Genomic DNA, 23989 nt, shown 5'->3' on the forward strand with positions numbered 1-23989 from the left:
AAAATTCTTTGTGATACTTTGAAGTATTGCTTGGTTTTTGTTTTTTTTGACGTTTTTGAATCTTGTTACTATTTATAATATAAGATATATTAAATGCGTACCAACCGAAGGATATGAAATAATTTAAATTTTTAATTTTAATTTTAAATACGAATTTGTTATTTTTATATATGTACCTACTTATATAATTTTGTATAACTGCATATGACTTTTCTCTTATAATTGAAAGTCCTTACGAAATATATTCCTGAAAGAAATCCTTGTATAAGAAAGTTTTTCAATATAAATTCCCACACATAATGTTTTTTTGTGTGAAGTTTCCTCGTAATACCATGTTTCTCTTTTGGAATGTTTACTGTTTATAAAAAAATCCCGCACAAAAATTTCGAATAACAAAATTTCTTGTAAGAAGGAGATAGTATTACAACCTAGTTATATTAACTAACTGGATTAGAAAATAGGGCTTGGCGCAATAAATATGCTTTTGTTTCTTGCTTTTGTTTTACTTATAGAATTATTCTTTGTATAATTTCTCGAATCTTCCTATTTAAAAGAATATGCTTCTTATTCTGCACTTATATATTTTGTGTTGTTTGAAATAACACATGTTTGTTCTTTCGGAATAGTCGGAAATATTAACGACTGGACCATTTGGTTATATATGTATGGTTTAACGCCAAGACTTAAACATTAGTGGTTGGGATGGTTGCAAGCGCTTACGATCTTATGAACATTTACGATTTTGATATTACTTACGATTAATTGCTTGTTGTATCTTGAAGTTTTATAGAGAACTTCTTTATGTATATATAGATTTTTAAACGATGATAGTTTTTGGGTTTACTTTTAGACTTTATCGGTTAATTTATTAATTTAGTTTATAATCTATTTGAATAGTATTTAGTTTTATAGCTAATTATTGTGTTACACTTTCTATTTATATAATTTTATATCTTTACCCCGAATACTATATTATCCTCTGAGAGATCTGAACATATAGAGTTGAGAAATATAGCAGAGTACTAAGCTGTTTTAGGAAATCTTGCTAAGGAATCCTGGGACAGGTGTAACAATTAGTTTATTTTTTAATTTTTTTAATTCTTTTTTTAATACTCTTTTAAATTTAAAATATAATAAAGTAGAATGATTTTTAGAAGAATTATTTGTTAATATTAAAAATTCGTTAAAAAATTAAAAATTATTAAAAAAAAAATATTTAGTTCTTGTAATAATAATTAAAAACATTTTAACAATATTTATTGCATTAGTAAATTTAGAAAAAGTATTTAATAAGATTAAAGATATTATGATATATTGATGAAGTTGACTATAATTAGAAATTATATATTAAATTATAATTACTTAATTATGATAGTAAAAATAAAAGAAATTTACTTTTAATTTTATTTCTAAAAAAAAAAGATTTTTAGAAAAAGAAGTATTAATAATAAAAATAATATTAAATAATATAATTATAATATTTAAAAATAAAGAAGAAAATAATTATAAAAATAATAATTATAATTTAACAATTAAAATAAATAATAAGATTTTTTATAAAAATAAAAAGGAAAATATTTTTAAATTAAAAAAATGTTTTATTATAATTATATAAAAAATAGTAGCAAAAAAAAGATTTAAAATAAAAAATTAGTTTTTGTGTTTAAAATATTAATTTAATATATTTTATAATATTTAAAGTTTAAAATAAATTAATATATTAAATTACCATATAAATATTTCTATTTTTAGTAAATCTATAAAACTCTATAGCAATTTTTAAATAAATTTAAAATTTTTTAAAAAATTACATAAAGTAGTTTGTTATTATTTTTAAGTTTATTAAAATGGTTTGGACTTGAAATTTCAAATCTATAAATTCATGCGGAGTGGTTTAACAAAATTATTAAACCGCTTCAAACTGCTCCATCCTCACATTAGCAGAATGTTAAACTGTTTTAGAAAATCTTGCCAAGGAATCCTGGGATAGGTGTAACATTAATTAAATAAAAAATATGTTATTCTATAATATATTTGTATATAAAGTATAAAATAGATGTATAAACTCTTAATTTGAAGAATTTAAATAATTATAATTAAAAATATTTTGTGGGATAAAGAAAGGTAGAAACAAGAAGTATGTTTATCGTACCAAAATATATTTCTTAATCGGGTTAATCAATATGGCTGGGTCGTGATAACTTATTAATATTAAAATATAAATAAATTGGTTATTAAATTTTTATAAATATAAATAAATTAAGATTTGGTTTTTAATATTATTATAAATTTCAAATATTTAAATTTATCAAAATAAATATTATATTTAGAAATTTTAGTTGAGGTTTATTTTATTTAATTTAATTAGAAACTTCGTTTTGACAAAAAATAAATTCTAATATAATAGTAAACTTAATAAAATTCGTTAATATTTTTATTAAACAAAATCCTAATATGACAGTAAACGGGGTTGGAAATAATAGTTAGAGGATAAAAAAAAATCATATAACATAAACGAAGAGAAACCTAGCAGTTTCTATCATCTGGCGTGATTGCGAACGATGCAATGTCTCAAGCCCAAACTAGATTATCGATAATTATCGATCTAGACGTTACTCAGTCTCGTAACTATTAAACAATTCTTCGAATCCTATTTGCTTTCGGGCGAGCGATGCCATGTTTTTATAGACATCCTGCTCTATCTTCTTGTTTGTCTTTAATTAAGTAAGTCTAGTTAGTCCTTGCAAATATTAACAAAAGCCGGGGTGTTATGAAACATACTTCTTTTGCTAATGCCTCAATTTCAGTTACCGCCTTTTCACCCCATTTCTGAAACTCGTTCACTTGCTCCTCATAATTGTCCATATCGTTAAATGTAAGGTCATCCATCTTGTTAGCTCCCGGCGTGATATACTTTTCAGACACATCAATATAAACGCTAGCAATATTCTTAATAAGAGTAAAGCGACCATGCAGATCCAATGCCGACACGATAGCGTTCTATAAATATGTTAATTAACAATTAGTAGGAAAGGTAGAATGTACTCTCACCGTCTTATGAATTTCGTTTTCCTCTAGTGTTCGCGACTGTGTTAACCTTTCAACGTCCCCCGTCTGCTCCCTGAAATGGCCTAGCTGGTCCCTCATAGTATCGTCGACATATGATGACACTTCGACGAAAAATCGAGTCATTTTTTCAATGTATTGGTTTAACTTCTTTAATGCAGCGATCGAGCGGTTTAAAATCACAGAAATAGTTTCCTACATCATTCTGTAAGTTCAAACCTCAAAACAGGAGGTGTAATTATTTCTCACCAAGTCGAGAGATTGATCAGATAATGCCTTAAGATCCTCGCATGCAATACCAAGAGACTCTGCTGGTTGATTTTGCCCCTCAATAAGGGAGATATAATTCTTTTGAAACTCATTTAGCTCTTGTTCCGCCTCCAAAACCTTCGCCTGCCAGATCTCGACAACTTTTATAGCGTCTTGTTGATCTTCATTCATTTTTTTCATCTCTTGTTCTTGCTCGCCCCGAAGGTTTTCGCGGTCACCTAGCAACTTGTTTTTGCGCTCATTCTGCTCTTTACGAGCCCGCTTCCCAATCCCCAAAAGTCCTCCAAACACAGCCAGCACCGATTTTTCGGCTAAATAATCCAGTTAGTTGTAGGTATACATCATTGTAAGTAGCTTAATCAGTGTTGTTTCCAACAAGACCAAATTGTAACGTGGCAATCGAAAGCAGTTGTGTGTAAATACCTGATTGTACTTTGTCAATTCCATTCAGCTCAGAATTGATTTCATCAATCCTAGATTGAGTGCTTGCCCACGTGCTGGGGTTCGCTTCCAGGATCTTGGCCATTTTGCCTTGTGCAACCCTGAGCTGGTTTCTCGCCTCATCCAGTTGTTTCTCCACTGTAGTTTTTTCCTCTTTAGCTAATTGAAGCTGAGCAGCGGATGCGGTTTTAGCAGCCTTCTCTTCATTTTCCAACTTATCCTTAGTAGCCTTAACAACCTTTTCTTCCTCTTCCAACTTACTCTGATTTTCACCTGCAGAATAATGTATAAGCATCACTTACCGTAGGAAATTTGATGCAATAAGAGATATAATACTTACAGCATGCATCTATCGCTTGTGTCTTGAGCTCCATTATGAATTCCAGGAGAGCTTCAAAGTTAGATTTCATAATCTTTGCTTCGCTCTGGCAGGTGGCCGCCGAATTGACTAGATTATTCATCCACTTCTCAAGACTGGAAAAGTCGGGCTTGGAGTCATTGAGTATCTGCACGATTTGTGATAGCTGTTTAATCAACATTTAGTAAATATCCACAAAGTTATGAATTATTAGCATAGGACTACGGCATACAGGCCCTGTCATCCCTGTCATGAGTTTGGCTTGATTCCGAAGCCTACCCATCCTCGTCTCAGCATCATTAAATGCTTTCCTTCCAAGTTGGCTGCAATATTCTAAGTTTGCGCCAAGATATTTACGTCTATTGAAATCAGTAATGCTAGTTTCTTAGATCGATAGATGAATATACAAACTTACGGCGTGATTTTGATTCCTTCGATCTCGATTGATTGAATATCGACTTTAATGATACTAGTTGTTTTTTGATTTCCGGCAACAAGGCAAGCCGCTATGACGCAAATAGCGGATGGGGCCGCACTTAGATATGGAGTCCATCGCAACCTATTTGCCAGATCATCGGAAATACTGGTGACCAAGTGCGGCAGCTTATTTCGTATATCACGCACCCTTTTCATGCGTTCTGGATCTTCGATTCGTTCCGGAATCGCAATCGCTCGTACAAAGGGTGAGTAGGGTGGCGGCGGCGGCGACTGGGGAGGCGACTGGACTCTATCCCCTTTGTGGTTGAATAAGACGAAATGTTCCAGGATAGCTTTCAACACAGAAGATGCTGTCCCTGCTGCGAAATCCTGCCATTTCTTGTTCTTGTGGGAGTCCGCGTAGTCACATACACCTTTGATAACGATGCACGGTATGTCCTCAGAAATACCCGCACCTTCCATCTCAAATGCGATAATGTTATTCGACTTCGCGAGCCTGTCACGGTGTTCTCCACATTTTATAACGGTATCACCTGACCCGATGATCCCAATGTGAATGGATGGCAGATGAATACTCCCATTCGGCATCCTCAAGAGTTTATTCCTCGGTACGAGATATTGCTGCTCGCATCCCAAATCTTCGCACGAGGAGTCCACAGCGTTGTTGCATATCGAACCTGAATCCGACCCATTACTACACGCACCGCAGCTCGGGTTCTGGTATCCGCGGTGTTGGTGGCGATATTCCGGTTTGAATAGCTTGTCCGCGGAGGCACCTGGATATTTGTATATGTCGTTACTGATTTGAAGGGTTTTGATATTCTTTTCTGCCAGTTGTTGGATGCGTTTTAGGGTGCTATCCGTCCGCAGCTTGGTCAACATTGTGAGAATAGTTTTTGTTTCAGGGCTCTTCAAGCTCCCTGTGATGGAATAGCCGCCTGGGTATTGTTTCCCGAAGTCGTATTGGCGGATTGCATTGCCGATCGCTACGTCTCCCAGTAGGATTTCCTCCTGGTCATTTTTATGCTTGTAGTAAGGCACACCCCCGCAGATTCCGACGAGGAAAGACAATTCTATATCAGGAAAATCTTTTTTGATGGCAGCTGCCTTGCTCGCGGCGCTAGCTTTACCCATCCTATGGAGCAAAGCTAGCACTACTTTGTGCTTCCCAATGCGGCCTGTCTTATAATCAGAATCGCATGCGTTCTGGTTATACTCTTCATCAAATAAAAGGAAGATGGCGTCGTATTCTAGTGGTAGTGCACATATTATGGCGACTTCGAAGTCTTCGGGGCTAGGATATTTTTGATCGTATTTAGACATATTGGAGCCAGTAATACTTGCGGTTTTAGTTACGATGTTTATTAGAGTTCGGTAGCCTAGATAAAAGGTAATATCTCTGCTCAAAGTGGCTGAGTGAATATTACATGTCCATGGCTGATGATAATTGATATCTTGGTTGTCCGATTAAGATGGTTGCTTGGATTGCTAGTATTCGGTAAAAGGTATTTCGACTGGGAATTCATGGGTCTTAAATGTTAACTTTTAACTCGCTCTGGAGCTCGGGGCTGGTATATTAGAGTACGGCTGGTGGGGCGGGGGTATATTGAAACGAGGCGGGGTAGGGCTTCGTGGATTCATGCATTAAGACTGCCGGCGTCGAAAGTCTTTACATGGGATCCATGCTGAACCAGAAGAAGGTGACGTCAGCTGTCCCACATTGCTGGCCTTGATCATAAAATGCTGCAAGTAGGGAAGTAGAGCTCTGAAGATACTCTTAGATTGTCTACGCACGCCAAATGCACGTTGTAAATGCGGACATACTGCTCTTTCGCCACGTCAACTTACATGTACAAAATTGGCAATATACGGCAAGTTCCTCTCAACATATCATGATTATGATAGGGCAGGCGATTTGTTATCACAGAGCTCGGAGAGTTCTTGAGCAGGAGGGTTGTTGCTGGCATGAGGGCAGGACTCGACGCATCTACGGTACAGGACTTCAAAGTAGTTGTTCTAGTTATACAAGTAGGGTCCAAATAAACAATAAAGTTTAAATTAAACGACTCGCTTGCGTGGATTTTAAAATATCTTTTACACGTCTAATTTACGACAGAATTGAAGCAAATCTCAACATACTGTAAGCATGTTAGATCGTAGTTCTATCGCGTGGGTGCTCCAGTAGCATATATTCCCGAACAGCGACAAAATTATAATTACTGATTTCGCAATATTTACCCAGGAATGGTAATATTGGAAGTTTTACGGGAAGTTCTCTGTACAAACTGGTAGGTTTTTGATGTTCGAGTGGACAGAAAAATTAAGTAAATACTTAGGATACTTGTTCGGCGATTTTAGTTCATCCAAGAAACGTATTCGTCCCAATTCTTATTCGTGGCGACCGCATATGCATATGCGGCTCACAAATTGATCAGCCTTGGGACTCAACCTAGATTCCCAAGCGACCTGCGACCCGCTCGGCAAAACTACCCCCTTAACTTCTTATCCCGCGAGGGGTAACCTTGACCGCATTTCCCCAACAATTATCGCATGCATATGCCGACAACTGTGCAACCTTTCCATAACCCCGCTCCCTTCGGTTTATCCAATATCGTAATACATCGCTACACCCATTCATCCCCTTCCAACCTACATCCTGCATACTCGGGCTTCCTTCTGGATAATTCGATAAATCCTCCATAGTTCCGGATAGCGCGTGCGCCAAATCACAAAATTGAGTATTACTAATGAAGTGCGATCACATTTTAAAATTGAATCTTACTGGCTGTTTTTTCTCTTGTCGTTGAATAGCACGCTCCAAGTTTGAGTATCTATCGGAGGCTAGCAGAAAATCCACTGACGACGTGGCAAAGATTTTGTGGTTGCCCTGTGTAGTTGAGGCTTGGGATCTGTGCTGCAGATTTCCTGTGTAACATTAAGCGACCCGGAAGCGAAGCCTTGTTTTGCACCAAAGCTACGGATCGTTGTTGCGTGTATGGCGTCCCAAATATATCAAATATTTTTATGTATATGTCGGGCAGAAAAAGTGGGCCCCTCAATTATATTTAGTCATTACTTAATTTATTTTCGGACCAACCTGTAGACTGGCACTGGTATTCCTAGGTCAGTATGTAAGTCTTCAAGTTGGTAGACAGCTGTCGACAGGTTGGCAGTTCACAGGCTGGTTCATAGGTTGGTTTATAGGCTGGTGGTTTATAGACTAATAGTTTAGTATAAGCTAGTTTATATATTAGCTTGTATGTTTTTAAGCTGGTAGATAAGCTAATAAGTGGGCTGGTAGATAGGCTGGTAGATATGGTAAACAGCTTACTTGTCTGCGAATTGGCCCATAATTCAGCCAGTAGGCCAGCCAATAGGCCAGATAGTAAAATGTGTGGGTGTTTGGTGTAACTGAAAGTAGATAGCGTAGTTCCTAAATATGACTAGGGGGTCGACTTTTTTATTCAATATATACCTAAAAAAATCTGACACATTTAGGACGCCATACAAATGTGTCAAATGTTTTTATGTATATCAGGCAGAAAAAATGGGCTCCTTAATCACATTTAATAACCACTCAACCCATTTTAGGACTGACCCATAGACTAATACTGGTATTTTTAGACCAACCTGGTCTCGTTCCCAGACGTCACAAAGAGAAGTAGACCAACCTGTAAGTTTTTAAGCCAATAGACAGGCTAATAGTTTACAGACTAATTCACAGGCTGTTTCATAAGCTGGCTCATAGGCTGGCGGTTCATAGGCTGGTAGTTCACAGGCTGGTTCACAGGCTGGTTCACAGGCTGGTTCACAGGCTGGTTCACAGGCTGGTTCACAGGCTGGTTCACAGGCTGGTTCACAGGCCAGCCTGTACGTCTTTAAACTAGTAGGCGGGTTGGTAGACAGGCTGGTTGGCAGCCTACCCGCCTACAAACCGGCCCATAATCCAGCCAATAGGCCAGCCAATAAGCCAACCAGTAGGCAAGCCAGTAGACCAGCCAATAGGTCAGACAATAGGCCAGACAATAAGACGTGTGGGCGCCTAATGTGGCCGAAAGTAGGTAGAGTAGTTCTCAAACATGATTAATTAAAGGGCCCTTATTTTCATTCAACATATACATAAAAAACATCTGACACATTTGGAACGTCATACATTTACGACGCCATAATAAGATATACCTTTTTTTTATATAATACCAAGCAAAATAAGCAAAAACTATATCAAAAATTCTAGATTGTAGAACCTACATGCTTTTTATTTCTGCTTCCTTTTACCCCACAAAATTATTTTTATTATAAATATTAAATTTATATAAATGATATATTGTTGGAAGCTAGTGGCAGTAAATCATGATACAGCAGTATCTGGACATTTTTAAGACTGCGACCTTGTTGTTTATTCTCACTTCTTTTATTGGGGCATCTAGATACTGGCTGACGGTTTATTCAATACTAGCCATCGGATATCAGACTTTCTCGAACACGCCCGGTCCAGGAGTTTGATTTTCTCTGCTCCAAAATTTACGCCCTTCGAATGTTTGAAACTTTGGTTGAGTAGCTATTGCCGTGGCCGCTTGCTACTCCAGTATCGATACTATCATTTTAATAGCTTCGAGGGACCGAACTTTTATATTAGATCATATTTGGTTACTCCTCTAGAGCGCAAAGAATAAGATAGCTACATTAAGATTCTAGTCGAATCAGTCGAATCAAAGTTTCGGCTGGTGTGGTTTCTATGCATCGGGCCTGCAATTCTTGGTGGCGGCATCTCTGACTAAGCTTGCTCTCGGAATATGGTGCATATAATTTCATCCGAATCAACGACAATGCTCTAATGCACATCGCGCTAAGCCATCTTAACATCAGCTAGTTGAAACCTTGTCGTTTGACTTCATTTTTAAGTTCTCATATGTCTCCTATTTTTCCTTCGTATGATGGCCAAAACGTATCAGAAGTACACACAATTTCCAAAAGTACCAAATGCATTTTATATATTAATTGTGCATAAATAAGTTAATTTAAACAACATATTAACCTATATTCATCACCTACGTATACCTACCTACCACCGGATATCAGTTGAATAATTCGCAATATCAGAGCTGAGATAAAGATCCTAATTCTCACTTACACAATTTCCTTAAAACCCAAATTCTTAGTACGATCTGGGTTTTTTTGGGACTAGTATTTCTTATGATGATTTATATGTATGTACTTCGATTAAACTGATATTTTATTAAAACCCTTTTTTTATATTTAATTTTTCTCCATGCCAACCAATACCACTCTCAACTAATACATTGATCATCAAATCCTGTTCACTTTTATTTTCTTTTTGATGGAAACCCCGTCAAAATTTGTTGAAAGTTTTTATGGTTTTTGATCAAAGTTCTGATAATATATATGGAGCTAATGATGCAAGATACTACTGCGCAGCTGTGATAATAATCTCCTCATCTATATAATTTGAAACATTATGTAATTGACCATTTGGGATTTTGCGTCTCGCCTACAATTCAGGCTTCACTGGCTTTGAGGCGTAAATCTCATCTAACCAAGAGTCCTCGAAACCATCACTTTCCACTTCAAGAAATTTGAAAGCGTCTCCTTGAAGAAGAAACGCAGCCATTCCGTCAATGTTCAACATAGTCCAAAACAGTGCTGCGCACACCGCCCATAAAACTGCTGGATCCTTCCTCATCCAGCAGATACCTTGAATTTCTTCATCTATGACTCGATGCAATGCACGCTGTGCTGACGCAATACAGTCATCTGTTTTTTGGTCATTACTGCGTTCAATGTACTCCCATAAATGGGTAATGATGCTGGTGATTCGCGGCATTCTGTCTTCGTGTGGCGTGCATAGGCGGTTCGTAGGGACCTGGATTTTCGGTGCTAGCTCGATCGCCTTCGCCAAGTGAATATCCCGAAAACCCGATAATGGAGTTTTTCCTAGTCTAGCCGCAGCGAGGAACACAGCGAGCATAATATATCGAGAGTGGTTGTTGTGGGATGCCGAATATTGCCCAATGGCTGACAATTCTGGTCCGCGAGTATTATCGCTGTAATCTGATAACGTCTTAAAATCCACCGCCAAATCCGTGCCCGGCTCGGACCAAACGGGTATTAGGGCGTTTTGAGTGTTTGTCCGCTGGTCGCGAGGGAGTGATGCTATAAAATTCATCATGGCTGCTGTTTGCTCCATGAGAACACAAGCCTCATAAGGGGGCATGCACTCCGGAAAGCCTAGCGCTATGATCTCATATATCGTACCAGCCCATCCAGCCCCCAATGTCATAGTTGACAAAGCTTCGTTTGGGTATATTATTGAAGGGTTGGTTCCGCGACCTGTTATCCGATTAAACGATCGTATGTCTACAAATTCGAGGGTAGACCGTCTTGAAACCGCTCTGGAAACCTCCAATCCGCTACCATTTTTGCTGTCCGCCTCTTCTTCAAAATTTATAATGGCTTGTCTCACACTCTCGAACGTTGAACAATCTGACACATATTCCAGTATCGCAGCACCCAAAAGCGCACGTATACGAGGGTCTGCCATTTTCTCACCAATAATATAACCAAAGCACAAAGTGAATAGGTGTCGCTGGATGCCCGTGGTCTTCTCGTATTCGCTGCGCATCGCACCTTTAAGTACTTGGTCAATGGACTTCAGAATTCAGACTCATTTTCGCCTGATCGCCCATCAATGTGTTGGTTGTTGGGTCGACACCTTCGGTGCCAACTAGCGGCCGTCTCAATTCAGCATAGTAGGCTTTCTTGTTTTCTTTTAAAAAATTCGGGTTGCGCAGGTCCCTGCGGGAGACTGTAATCATCTTTTAACGCTTTTCTTGTGGAATGAAGTTTTTTGTGCGAAAGTCGTGTTGTTTACTCGCAGATCCAATGACCGTTATATATCCAACAGTCCCGAGCACCCAAGCCCACTTTCCACCTCTGCGGCCCTATCACCCAAACGTTTATTTAATAAAAAATTTCATGGTCATCCATGGTACATGCATGAACATTCAAATTCTCGGAACCCGGGAGCTACCCTGCAGGGATTCTGGAGGAGGTTTCCCTATTTTAGTCAAATCATCTGACGTGTATGAGTAGTGTCAATGTGTTTACTCGCCTACATCAACAGAAAAAAATGAAACTAATGCACTCCAGAAATCAAGCGAGGTTCCGCGCCCGGCAGTCAGGCGAGTTTATTGCCAGATCATCCAAGACTAAGACCATAGTCCTTTCAAGTCGGGTATATAGGTTCCGAACCTTGAGCATTGTGTGCGCAACAAGACGTTACGCTCGGGATACAGATTAGAAAACTGCTCGACTGATACACAAAAAAGCTTGTTCAGTATTTTCTCAAAAGGATTCTTAGCTCTATAGTACCAATCATATTGGGATGCAACTGCGGCTGCCGATACTATTAGCTATCCGGCGATCTAAAACGCAAATCATTAGGTCGGCGCTCAATTTGGAGTTTATAAGACTATAAACCACCAATTAATCTCTATCTTACGTGCATTGAGAGATTCTTCTGGCCCCAGACTTCCTTCCTTTCTACCTAATTACCATCTGCCTGACCATGGAAAACGAGGGATCCGGAATTTGCCTGAATATGCCTGTCCCTGCTAATGTGATAGCAAATATTAATTCTATTGGTTCAAAGCTTCGCCAGTGGAATGAGTGCTTTCTCCTCCCGGTCGATGATCTGGACTGTCCTGCATGCTTCTAGGCTATAGAGCGGAGTAGCCTTGTAGTGACCTGTAAAAGCGCGTGCGGTGACCTGCAAGAGTGCCGACCCTTACTTGGGGATAACTTATAAGATTACTTTTTTACAGTTGGTGGAGAGGTTCTACACGCTGTTTGTGTAAACGAAGCGTGAAATTTATGCACCAGGGCCTTTATCGTCTACTCAATATTTTGCTATCGATATAGTTAGAAGAAATTCTTTGATTTTTCCTTATTTATATGAAGTATAATTATATAAGAACATCATTCCCCATTTCAGATTGAGTCTTTATATTCACTTCAATAACCATTTATTCTTATCCATCTAGAGGACCTTTCATTCCAGTTTTCGGCATTATTCCGGGGGGAAAGCTTTCTCAAAACCCTAACGGAGATCGCGTCTTCTTCCAACTGGAAAAAAAATGGACCCAGTAATCCTTATGCTAGCGGGTGGTCTACTCGTCTTGCTCCCTTTCACAGCGATCGCGGTTTCTCGGTGCGCAAGGAGGCTCTACCATCTATGGCGTGAATTTAGAACCACCCAGTTTATATGGCAAAACGAATACCATTCATTCGAAGAGTTACATTCTCTATACGACCGCGGCGACATTATGCTCTCTGCGGTTCTCATCGCCTCGTCCCTTCAACTATCTCACCACGGCATGTCGAAAGCGATTGAGGCCCACAGTACCTACAAGTCAGACCCCTGGCGTCGCCTAACTCGGACGTTGGCTTTTATATATATTATGGTTCGTTCCAACAAGGGCGCTGAACGGCAGCAAGTTGTCCGGTGGCTGCAAAACATACACCGCAACATTCCACTCTTTGAATTTGAGACGAATGTCTTTGTCTTTGCTACTTTTGCGTACGCGTTGGCCAAGTCGCACGAATTTCTGGGCAGGCCCCAGATGAAGTTGAGATAATCATCAAAGGTGTGATGGCCATGGCAAACAAGCTAGATCCAAAAGATTATGGGAAAGGGGTGCCGAATACGATGGCGGAGATTCAGAACTATCTGCGAAACCGGCTCCCCCTCGACAGCAATGTACCACTGGAGAAACTTCTGGAGAGCATTAAATTGCAGAAAGTGTGCACCGATCCACAAAGCAACAGTTTGCCCTTTTTCTTCAGGCAGCCCCTCACCTCGATTCGATTCGCCTTTTTGATACGGTTTGCTATAAGTTTATCGGGGAAAGTGCTTACACAAGATCAAGCCCGCCACAAGCGGGATTTTGTGGGCGGTACTGCATGGTGGTGTATCCGGAAGGTTCATCGATTCCTAGCACTATTTCACTATAGTGCCTGCCCATCAATGCTCACATTTGATGGTACTCTAGAGCTCCTGATTACTAGATACCCAAACTTGGAAGATGTACCCATTGGACTCTACCAGGAAATATTCGGTACCAAAGGCGAATCCACCCCAAAAAACTTACCAGGCCAAGGTCTTCGTAAACGTGGTGGCGCAGAATCTGGGTCCCGTATTTCAGGAATGGAAATTGATGAGCGGCCCATACCTATATTCCCTGATCTTTGGGAGGACGTCATAGAACTGGTGAAATGCTCTTACTACCGTGGAAGACTCTTGGAGGATTCTAGAAACGGTCCTCCAATCCAACATTTGGGAGTTATTATGGATGGCAACCGTCGTTATAGCAGGATCAGAGGGCTCAGCACTGTAACCGAAGGCCACAAAGTTGGCGCCTTCAAACTCCTTCAGGTTATGTCGTGGGCCTTCAGTGTTGGCATTCAGAACCTCACCGTATGGGCTCTGTCACATGATAATTTGAAGCGAGGCCGTGACGAATTAGATCCATTATTTGTAATGATAACGGATTATATTAACGAGATGATGATGGGCGATGTACCTTTTGCCCTTTTGAACGTTCGGTTTCGGGTCATCGGTGACAGGTCTATTCTCCCGGATCAACTTAATGAGACCATTGAGAAAGCTGAGGCCGCTACAGCGAATTTCAAGTTCAACCTCCAGCTCGCGCTTGGTTACGGCGGGCGTTCCGAAATTCTAAGAGCGACTAAAATGGCTCTTGATAATAAGATAAAACAAGGTCTTTCTTCGAATGAGGCTATCGCGACGATTACTGAGGCAGATATGTCTCAGAATATTTACTCAGCGCAACTAGGGTTACCGCGGATAGGCTCAATATTTCGGCCTGGCGGTGAGCATCGATTAAGTGGTTTCGCTTTATGGGAGTCGCAGCACGCAGAGCTTGCCATTGTGGATGAAAACTGGCCTGCTCTGAAGCAATCGACCTTTCTGAGAAGCGTTCTGGATTTGTCAAAGCGGAGCAGACGGCTTGGAGTATAGAACGTCCTTACGTAATAGTATTTTGAGGATGCATACACGTTCGAATGTCTATTTCATCGTTGGAGGCGATGAAGCCGGGCGACTGCTTGCCAACCATATTGCACGATCTTGCGTCTTTGCAATGTTGATGGTTGGTTTTTACCATGTTGCACCCGTTCTACCGTGTTAAAAATTGTTTTTTTTCTTAGATGGCATCCATTGGATGTTTTATGATTACGCGCGAGCCTAGAACTTGCCGATTGTATATGACCCCCACCTAGGAATACTTGTGTGCACTCGTGGTACTCCGGTTTAGCTGAATTGTATTAATTGTATTCTCAATTTTCGATGCAAAACATGTTAAAATAACATTTCGGATATGACTATTTGAGATCGAGATCTTTTGTGCAAGGACTAAAGTGTTGTATTTGTTGCGTGGCAACCAAGCGAGACCAGCCCAGCCGATAAATATTCGTTCAATTGATCAAAGTCCTGTATTTGAATGGGTAGTGGATCCTTCTGCCGGGATTCCCTTTCCAAAATCTGGACGTCTACCAAGACGCTGAAATATTGCTCACTTCGCTCGGATTGAAGATAGAAGTATGAGGCAAATCTAGCATCGACATAACTTTGATCAACAATAGCGATATCAGGATCATGCAAAAACATTCATTTTCTTCCTGGTATTAGATCTTTCTCGCCCCAAACTCAAATCCAAGATAGCTCTTCGATGTGTTGCGTGTGCAGGGGTGATGCTGAGTTCATGGACTACAACTAGAGCCAAAGAGGGTTTTGATTAAATATTGAATATTTAGGATATTTTGAACTGGTAATTGGCAAATGTGGGTAATTATTTGTCTAAATATGATGACAACGATGCAATCGGGATGGAGGATCTACTTTTCGACTCCAATACAAAGGCGATCCAATTTTGATTGTTGGCAGCTTAGGTAGCCATCCGGTCGTGATCAAATATATTAAGGAACCCACAATGAATAAATTGTAGAAATTGGAAGCTTATGATTAATGCGTAAGGAACGAAATTAGAAAACATATTTATTGAAGCAGACCATAGTTTCCACGATCAACAATTGCGTTTTAAATTGTGTATATCATAATTTTGCTTACAGACGCCCGAAGCTCCCCAAAAGTCAAAACTAGCATCCAACCTCCAAATTGACGGTTTATTATCGGTGCAAAATAGTTATAAGATTTGAAAGAAGACAAATATCGCGATTATACATGAATAAACTGGGCTTTAACAACCGAATAATAAATGTTTTTTATCACAAACATGATGCGATAGTCTAAATTCCTTGTGGGGTCTGCCCAGAAAGAAGGGACTTTACCGCCGTAGCCAGTTGTGTCCCCTCTAATCCATACAATTTGTCAAAAACATCTGCTGGGACTGCTTCTAACGTGGAAAGAACTTTTGGATCCTTTATGGCAGCAGTGAGCTGCTTGATCATGATTGTTTTGAAAGCTCCTGGTGGAAGATCGCCTTCAGCTCTTTGAACAAGATGAGCCCCCCTGCGCCCCCCTGCTAAATCTGCGTAAGATTGCGGGGCAGCCAACGAGGTTGTGAAGAATAAAAGAGTTGCGACAAGGAAAGTTTGTGCCTTCATGGTGATGTTTTGAGGGTAGATTGGTTGAATGCGATTTTATTTTAAGTAAGATTTCGAGTTCAGATCACAAGGCCAGCCTTGGGAACGAAGGAATGCGGTGGAGGAGAAAAGAGTTGCAATTAATATTAATTAATGAATGGTTTTTTCAACGTGTAACTGAGTCGGTTGGGACGGATCGTAAAGATTTTGGTCAAGCCTGAAGGCGGGGCCGTATTGATGTTTATATAGGCGTATGACGAGCTAAGTGATGAAGACTTCGATGGTTTTAAGACAACAATAATTGAGTCTTCCCCTGAGCTCAAAATATCATGCGAACGTTACAACTTGTTTCGTATCAAGGTGCCTCGTCCTATTTTCTTGGCAGGGTCTTTGTGATGTCAGCGTACTCCGTACCGAAGAAAAAAATATTCTGGAGACTGAGATTTTCGACTTAACCTGTTTTCGGCGACATCAAACAAAACTCTCCGCCAACATTGTGTAGCAATGCAGATAGTCAGGCCAACCCGTGCCAAAACGGGTGGAATGGCTAAGCTTCGGCTGTGCTACATTGGCGGCGAAAAAGTACTAAACCATTATTGGGATGATGTACTACCACATTTGGACCCATGTTTCGAGTTGTCTTTCAATCATACTGAATTCTGGGCTTTGGGGTGGGATTGGCATTAGAGCTTTACCATGAGTTTCGAAACGCATCAAGCCATGCTTGCATCAGTGGCGGATACTAGCGTTCTTTCAGAGGCTTGCTGACGATATTTTCTTCACAGTGTGGTTCCTGTAGCTTTGTACTAGATACGATCGATGCCCTGATATATAAATGGGTAGCCGGTACTTCAATAATGTCACAAACTATCAATCAACCAGCTTTACATTCTCAACTCTGCAGGCAGAGACGCGTTGATCGCAATTCCTATTTTCTCTTCTCTTATTCTTTTTCTTATTGCTTTATTTCCTTATATACCGTTTATCTTATTCTCATATCACATTGATTGTGATAACTTCCCTAATATTAATCAACAGACTTAGAAGCCATGCGGCCACCAAGTTTTCCGTCAGTTGCATTGTGTTTAGGCCTGGGTGGTGCCCAAGTGCTTGCATTTTTCGGTGAAGTCCCTTCACATGCTCTAAAAGATCCTATCAACGTCCCACCTATTCGCACGGAGGAATTATATCCACACTTGCGAAAGAGGGACGAAGACTGGTCCAGATTTAATCTTCAAGATGAGGTGAAACTCCTTTGGGCTCACAATAACCGTAAGTTTCTTTTCTATTAATTGTTTCTCAAAGACGAAGAAGAATAAACCTAACTAATGTCTTGGCTGTAGGGGATAGTAAAGTTGTCTTTGACATGGATATTCAAAAGCCGGACCAGAAACATCGCCTCCTTGCCCTCGAGGAACTCGACACATTTACCGAAAGCATCGTCTGTAAGGAACCTACTATAACGTTGAAATTCCGGAGCGAAGCAGCCATTGGCCGCGCGGAAAAGGAATGGGGTTGGATCAACGGCGCTGATACCGACTACTTTTACTTGATTGCGAACCATGACGGTTGTGGACCCGACGCCATGAGGCATCCCTACAAAGTCGTTCAAGTTGATAACGATGCCAAAAACTTGACTACGACTTTCACCACCCAAAATGTTGATTGGGAGGAGGTCACGCCGAACCATAAGATGTCAATCGGCACTAGCCCACATGTTCGACGAACTTCAGCATCCGATACTTCCTCTCCTGCACGGATCATGCGTCGTGAGGAGGCCTACTGTTTCTACTTATGGAAGATGTTAGGTGTCTTCTGTGGTGGAGTCCAAAAACCCGGGCCCGGCTTTTTTGAACGTCTTGGATCCTCGCTTCGTGCTGCCAAAGACAATACGCTTGACAGCTTCGAAAAGTTCCCTTCTGATCTTGTCAAAGGTGCCAAGGGCGTGGAAAGAATTCCTGGTGCACTTTTCGATGCCGGAGTGACATTCACGAATGGAATGAAACAAATTCCTGCCGAACTTGCTGTCGCCGAAGATACCTTCATTGACGGCGTCACTAAGATCCCTGGGGAAGTCGGACAGGCCTTTGCTCATAACTTTCAGTTAGCTTCTGGTGTTATCGTTGGTGTCGCTGAAGATATCATGAAGGATATTTCTGATGCTGCTAATGGTGCCAAAGCTGTCGTTACTATTGTCGAAAAGGTTGTAAATTTCCAAGAAGCGATTATTCTCTTGCTCATGGGTGAACCTATGACGTTTGACTTCGCAACCACAGAAGAAGACGCAAAGAAAACCCTCTATCCTCCCATTACAACCGGGCCTGTGGAATTTAGTAGCGAGTGCAATGGCTGCCAGACTAAAGGCAGATTGGTCATCAGGGCTGAATGGTTTATGAACGGTGGCTCGCTCCTCAACCCCATATTCTGGGTCGAAACCAAAGGAGTCACTGGTAGCCTTCCCATTAAACACAAGGTTGCAGTTGACCTCGATGCGACCGAGGAAGATGATATGGTAGCCCTGTTCCCCGTCCCTGGTATCACACCCTTTACTATCGGAGCTGTGTCGGTTGGACCAGTAGTTATGGTGGGCGGAGGCCTTGAAGGTAAGCTCAAGGTCGCTGGAGCCTTTACTACAGGATTAAACTACACGATCCCCGACGGAACCATGGAATTGCGTCCCACAACTCCTTCAGAAAGCCGATTGACTGGATTTGAAGGTGGCGCCAACTTCAAGCCTTTTTTCGACCTTGACGAATTGAACATGCAGGCCGAAGCGAGCGTTTTCGGAATGGCAAGACTCGGAGCTGGCTTAGCATGGGGTAAAGGGTCCACTTTGGGGGCATGGGCGGATTTTAAGGGAGGGTTCAAAGGTACCCTCAAAATTGGAAGCCTAGATAACGGTGAATGCCCGGCCAAATTTGGGCTTTCCGCAACGGGTCTGGTAGGCGACAGGATCGACAAGACGGAAAAGCCGGAAGGAAAGACCGCTGGTGTTAAGGCATCTATCGGCACTTTCTATGAAGTCTCAGTAGCTGCCGGGCTTTCGGTGAGCGAAGCGAAGGTCAGCTTCAAGATGGTCGATGGTGGCACTGAAATAGCAGGATTTTGTATTGCAGCTCCTATTCTTGACCTTGCCAATGAGCAAAGAATGGCAACACTGCAACCTACAAAAGCGCCAGCCAAGGACATCAAGAAGCAAGCTGGACCCAACTTTGTTAAACAAACACCCACAGGGCAAATTGAGTCAGGAATGATATTGATCAAGGGTATGGCTTTAGAAATGTTTGCGTTTGATGGAAGTGAAGTTACTATTTAAGCTTTTGGAGGGATCTTGATATGAATTTATGGACATGCATGTATCGAAAAATGTTATTTAGATCGAAAGCGATGCTTCTTGTAATCTTGTTTATTTATCAACTTAGTTTTAATGACCATCTTTTATTATTCTTACATTGTCTATCAGTTTTAATCAATCCGCGATTTCGAATTTAGATCTATGAGATGTATGCTATGAGGGCTGCTCAAATAGGAAAACTCATCGATCGCCAGACGCCGAAACGCCATCAAAAGGCTAGTCAATTGACACATCTTTCTGTCGTACTACTTAGTTTTTAAGAATAGAGATTTAGCTGATGAGTCTAGGTCGAAGGAAGAATCCATATGTCGGAATCTATGGCATCCGGTTAAGACAAGGGATAGAGGTTGTTTGGCGCTATGATCACCGTGCGAGCCTTTTATGGTCATCTTCGAGAAGTTGACGATACTCAATACAAATTCCATGACCGGGTCAATAATATACAATTTTTGTCTATATCAAAGAATTTAAAACTTTCCGGAGTGGTTTCGAAGATATCACCGTGGAGCATGCTTTGTTAACCCCAGCATACTTGTTGAAGGCGAAGCCTTCAAGTCTAAATGAAGTGGGCGCACCTGATGCTCTTGTCGCAAACCTGGTTGATGTCTTCGGGATAGCCTATAGTACAACGCCAATAAGGAAAACGAGCATACGTCTAAGTCTATAGATCTACGATCAAACAAGAACCGGAAGATGAGCTAGGAGTAAGGTGCCGTAACGATCAATGCTCCAAAACATGGGGGGGTAGTTCCAGCGGGGTGGTGGAAAATGTACTTTCTTTCGGGACTCCTAGCTCTCTAGAATTTCGGAACAGTACATACAAGTGCATTAAGATGCGCAGAAACATATATCGTGATACGATCCAAATCTGCCAATTATTACAATCCATTTCTATATACAAAGAAATATCTTTAGTAGTTATTATATAACTCCACTAGGATGACAGAGTTGTAGATTGATAAAAATCAGTAGCGGAAGTAAGGTCTATAATCCGCTTTATAAATGCATTCAAAGGGCTTTGAACAAGAGGAAGAAGAACAAGAGGACTGGAATAGATAATATGTCCATTCCTGGGTGGACCTGAAATGCTGAGGACGGAGAAGTCACTGCCGGCCCCGTAGAGGTCGAACTTGCCGTCTCGGTATATGGAGCTTTGGCAATGTGATAAAGCTGATCGATGGGTGTCGGAATACTGGTAGGGGGGTACGTTCCCCAAGAACCCCCGGTAGCAGTGGCACTAGGTACTGTGGAAGCACGGCAGGTAAACCCAGTAAAAGTATTCTCACTTTGCACTAGGGTAAAGGTTTGACAGAGCACGTAAGGTCCCGTGCTAAAATCCAATTAGTTACATACGTACGTAACAAGATCCGCGATCAAAATTCTAGAAGGGAGCTAGCCTACCAAAGAAGAGTCTGAGGTGAGATATCAGTTCTGGTTAAAAGGGAAGCTGCCACATCCTCAAAAGCGATACAAGTTGTAGGCACCGGTCTCGTCGTCGGCGTCACCGAGGTGGTCCCCGACGATGTTGATGTACCAACGCATCCGACATAGGAGGCAGAATAAGCGCAGGCCGCATTGTGCGGGCATTTGACACCATAGGATTGAGTGTATAGTGGATTTGCCGCTAAAAATTGGTAACCGGTTAGTTAGGTTTGGACACTGGGAATTCGTTCGCTTAGGATAAGGTCATACAATTGGTTATGGTTTCAGTTATGTATGCACAAGTTCGGGATCGATGTCGAACCCTTCCCGCACCGCTACCTCCGCCGCCGCCTCCAGCTCCCCTTCCTTCTTGAAGCAGTGGATCCAGACCATTCGACACAGTAAGTGTTTGGGGATGACTATTTTGCATTCGTTGTTTTTTTGGTATAATTTGCGCTGCTTTTGTAAAGTTTTTTTATCTATTCTTCCGTTGATATAGGTGTGCGAGGTACTGTGAAATATTCTGGCTTCTGACCCGACTCAAGATGCTGGAGCCCGGGGCATTATATAATACCAGGATATCAGGGGAACACCACGTTGTTCAGCCTTAAAGCGCCAAGAGAATATATTTCTTGAGGCAGTGTTGCGTTTTGGTCTGCAAATGCACAGCTTTGTTGCATGGGCTGTGTAACCAAACCCGCACCTCATATGAGCTCATGTGCATGGATCCGAAGATGCTGAAGTCTAGTTACGTAAATAAAATATCTAAATATACGTTTTCTATCGATATGATTAATACGTAGAATCTGCCCTATCGGTGTCCGTCACGATTGTCAAAGTAAACGGCTATGATCCAACGGAAAGTCGGTTGTAATGATCTCGGGCTTGGGACGACGCGACGAGTAAACCGGTCGTTGAAGTATCATTGTGCCTTGCGAGACTCGATATTTCGGCCCTTCAAATTCTTCAATTGATTCTCCCAAATATTATTTTTAATTACAGTGCAATAGTTACATAAACACAGTGTGTGGCTTCGTTATGGTGGATGAAAGTTTAAGCTGCATCAATCCGATTCCCTACAACACAAAATTAAGAGAATTGGATAGCACAATTACCCAACGATGCATGGAACTCTTGAACAGGACCTAGTTTAGACGACCCAAGTAGGGAATGTACTTCGTGCGGCAATCTCTGTACAATAACCTGAGTTTCTTCCTTATTCTTGGACATACTCTGAGCATCCTATTCCCATGCTACTTCGTGTTCAATATCTGCGACTCGAGGCACTTTGTCAACTCGGACACGACAAAATCTAGCGATCTTTTCGCACTATAAGGTAGTCGACGGCAGTGTCAGCTCACACCCAAACCCTGAGGTCGATTGATCAAACTATTATAAGGGGGTTTAACAAATAACTTACGCATGCATGTAGCCCTTCCACATCTTCCGGTGTCATACCAAGTCTTCTCGCTCCTCTCAAATGGAACGCAGTCACGCTCTCGAGATTTTGTATCAAAATACCACACAACGCCACCACTTCTGTATCAAAAGGGTCTAATATAGTGTGATCAGAGAGGTATAGACCGTAGGTTATATTATAAGTGATCCAGGCTGTTCCGAATGGAAATATATGTACCGTCAGTTCTGCTGTATATCATATATCGGATATCTTCTAGATACCAAATTCACCGGGCGAACATCCTGTGTGGATCAATACGTACCGAAATCTTTATGGGCGATAAATTTCTCATCGTTTCGTGGCATATTATGCCTATAGATTTTACCCAAGAACTCCTTTCCTCGCTCTAAATTTTTCTCATCCGCTTGCCATCCGTCCCTGCTAAAGGTATAATCTCGATCTTCATCCTTTTCAACGTCGTCAATTCTAAATATAGCAGTGATTGGTTTACATACACCAATAAGGCAGACAAGCTTCACTAGGGCTTCACGGATTCGTCTCATCAGTGCTTTTCTTGATTCGCTCGTTGAATACTTAGGCTGAGATATTAAGTAGGAATAAAGGTCGGCAACATGGGCAGGGTCAGACGCATATGTTAGGGTTGCTATCTTGAATTTACGCGGGCGTTAGTTTCGCGTTTAGTGCAATCCAGCGAGTTTCAGTCGTCTAACCGCACTGCGTTCAAACAGAAAATAGGGTGGGGATGCTTACAAGAACAAGGTACCATCTATCCTCCCCGAGGTTTTTTGGGAAAGAGGCTTCAATTTCACGGAATAGTACCACCATCTCTTCAAAAGTGCGATCCGGTGGATGCTCCACCTCATCCTAGAATTTAAATAAGTCAGCATCCCTGAAACTCAATACCTAGGTACCTAGGTTAATCGATAAGTCGTGGGATGTATTAATGCAGAGCATTCCGACCATGGTACCATAGAGCAAGATTCTCTAGGGATCAGATCTGACCTTTTTTGTACATGTGGCTATATCTTAGTCACGTCAGTTATATCGAGAAACCTAGACGCCAAAATTGTATTAAAATTCTTGCTTACTGCTTTCTTGGTGGTTCCTCTTCGCTACTTTGAGAGTTTTGTTCCCAATCGTTCCGGTTATGCTAATGCGTAGTGTCAGAAAAGTTTAAACGTATAGATAGTACTGAATACCGATGATATCTGGCAAACAAAAAAGTTTGTGGGGCTCGAGTTCTCTCAGATCCTTACACATCATTAGAATCTTGCAATGATTGGATTTCGTTAGATTCCGCGAGTGCGAGCGTGCTTCCATATCTTGAACGCGGGGCCTCAGGGCTACCCAGGGACCTGTGAGGTACCGGAGCAGCAACTGAGTTTAGAACACAGAGACGTCCTATGCCACACTGAATTTCTCGACGTCGAAGTATGGACCTCCCCATAGCACTCATTTTTGATTCGATTGAGTATAGTGGAGTTCCAAATTTGATATGAATACTTAGTAGTGATATCGATAATCCGGTGTTATGCTGATGCGGCAAAAGAAAAATCCAATATCCAGCTTCTTTGATAAA

General features: G+C 41.0%; 7 protein-coding genes across 7 annotated transcripts; 3 read left to right on the forward strand and 4 right to left on the reverse strand.

Moving 5' to 3' along the window:
- Positions 1–2612: 2612 nt before the first annotated feature.
- AOL_s00140g1 (uncharacterized protein) lies at positions 2613–5896 on the reverse strand (the record flags this gene model as incomplete). Its single annotated transcript, XM_011127242.1, has 8 exons — positions 2613–2714; positions 2782–3000; positions 3052–3261; positions 3316–3647; positions 3760–4050; positions 4118–4301; positions 4368–4494; positions 4551–5896. The coding sequence occupies 8 exons, from the start codon at positions 5894–5896 to the stop codon at positions 2613–2615; spliced, it is 2811 nt and encodes a 936-aa protein (XP_011125544.1).
- A 4186-nt stretch (positions 5897–10082) lies between these two features.
- Positions 10083–11132, reverse strand: AOL_s00140g2 (uncharacterized protein; the record flags this gene model as incomplete). Its single annotated transcript, XM_011127243.1, has 1 exon — positions 10083–11132. The coding sequence occupies one exon, from the start codon at positions 11130–11132 to the stop codon at positions 10083–10085; it is 1050 nt and encodes a 349-aa protein (XP_011125545.1).
- Positions 11133–12726: 1594 nt separating this feature from the next.
- Positions 12727–13381, forward strand: AOL_s00140g3 (uncharacterized protein; the record flags this gene model as incomplete). Its single annotated transcript, XM_011127244.1, has 2 exons — positions 12727–13169; positions 13237–13381. 2 exons carry the CDS (start codon positions 12727–12729, stop codon positions 13379–13381), a joined length of 588 nt encoding a protein of 195 aa, XP_011125546.1.
- Positions 13382–13616: 235 nt separating this feature from the next.
- Positions 13617–14630, forward strand: AOL_s00140g4 (uncharacterized protein; the record flags this gene model as incomplete). Its single annotated transcript, XM_011127245.1, has 1 exon — positions 13617–14630. The coding sequence occupies one exon, from the start codon at positions 13617–13619 to the stop codon at positions 14628–14630; it is 1014 nt and encodes a 337-aa protein (XP_011125547.1).
- Positions 14631–15916: 1286 nt separating this feature from the next.
- On the reverse strand, positions 15917–16234 carry AOL_s00140g5 (uncharacterized protein; the record flags this gene model as incomplete). The annotated part of the gene is made up of 1 exon (XM_011127246.1): positions 15917–16234. The coding sequence occupies one exon, from the start codon at positions 16232–16234 to the stop codon at positions 15917–15919; it is 318 nt and encodes a 105-aa protein (XP_011125548.1).
- A 1028-nt stretch (positions 16235–17262) lies between these two features.
- On the forward strand, positions 17263–19529 carry AOL_s00140g6 (uncharacterized protein; the record flags this gene model as incomplete). Its single annotated transcript, XM_011127247.1, has 2 exons — positions 17263–17485; positions 17557–19529. The coding sequence occupies 2 exons, from the start codon at positions 17263–17265 to the stop codon at positions 19527–19529; spliced, it is 2196 nt and encodes a 731-aa protein (XP_011125549.1).
- Positions 19530–20576: 1047 nt separating this feature from the next.
- AOL_s00140g7 (uncharacterized protein) lies at positions 20577–23866 on the reverse strand (the record flags this gene model as incomplete). The annotated part of the gene is made up of 7 exons (XM_011127248.1): positions 20577–20898; positions 20970–21192; positions 22712–23057; positions 23161–23274; positions 23413–23429; positions 23499–23560; positions 23667–23866. The coding sequence occupies 7 exons, from the start codon at positions 23864–23866 to the stop codon at positions 20577–20579; spliced, it is 1284 nt and encodes a 427-aa protein (XP_011125550.1).
- Between the last annotated feature and the right edge of the window lie 123 nt (positions 23867–23989).

This window comes from Orbilia oligospora (assembly GCF_000225545.1).
Source record: "Orbilia oligospora ATCC 24927 unplaced genomic scaffold scaffold00140, whole genome shotgun sequence".
NCBI lineage: Eukaryota > Fungi > Ascomycota > Orbiliomycetes > Orbiliales > Orbiliaceae > Orbilia > Orbilia oligospora.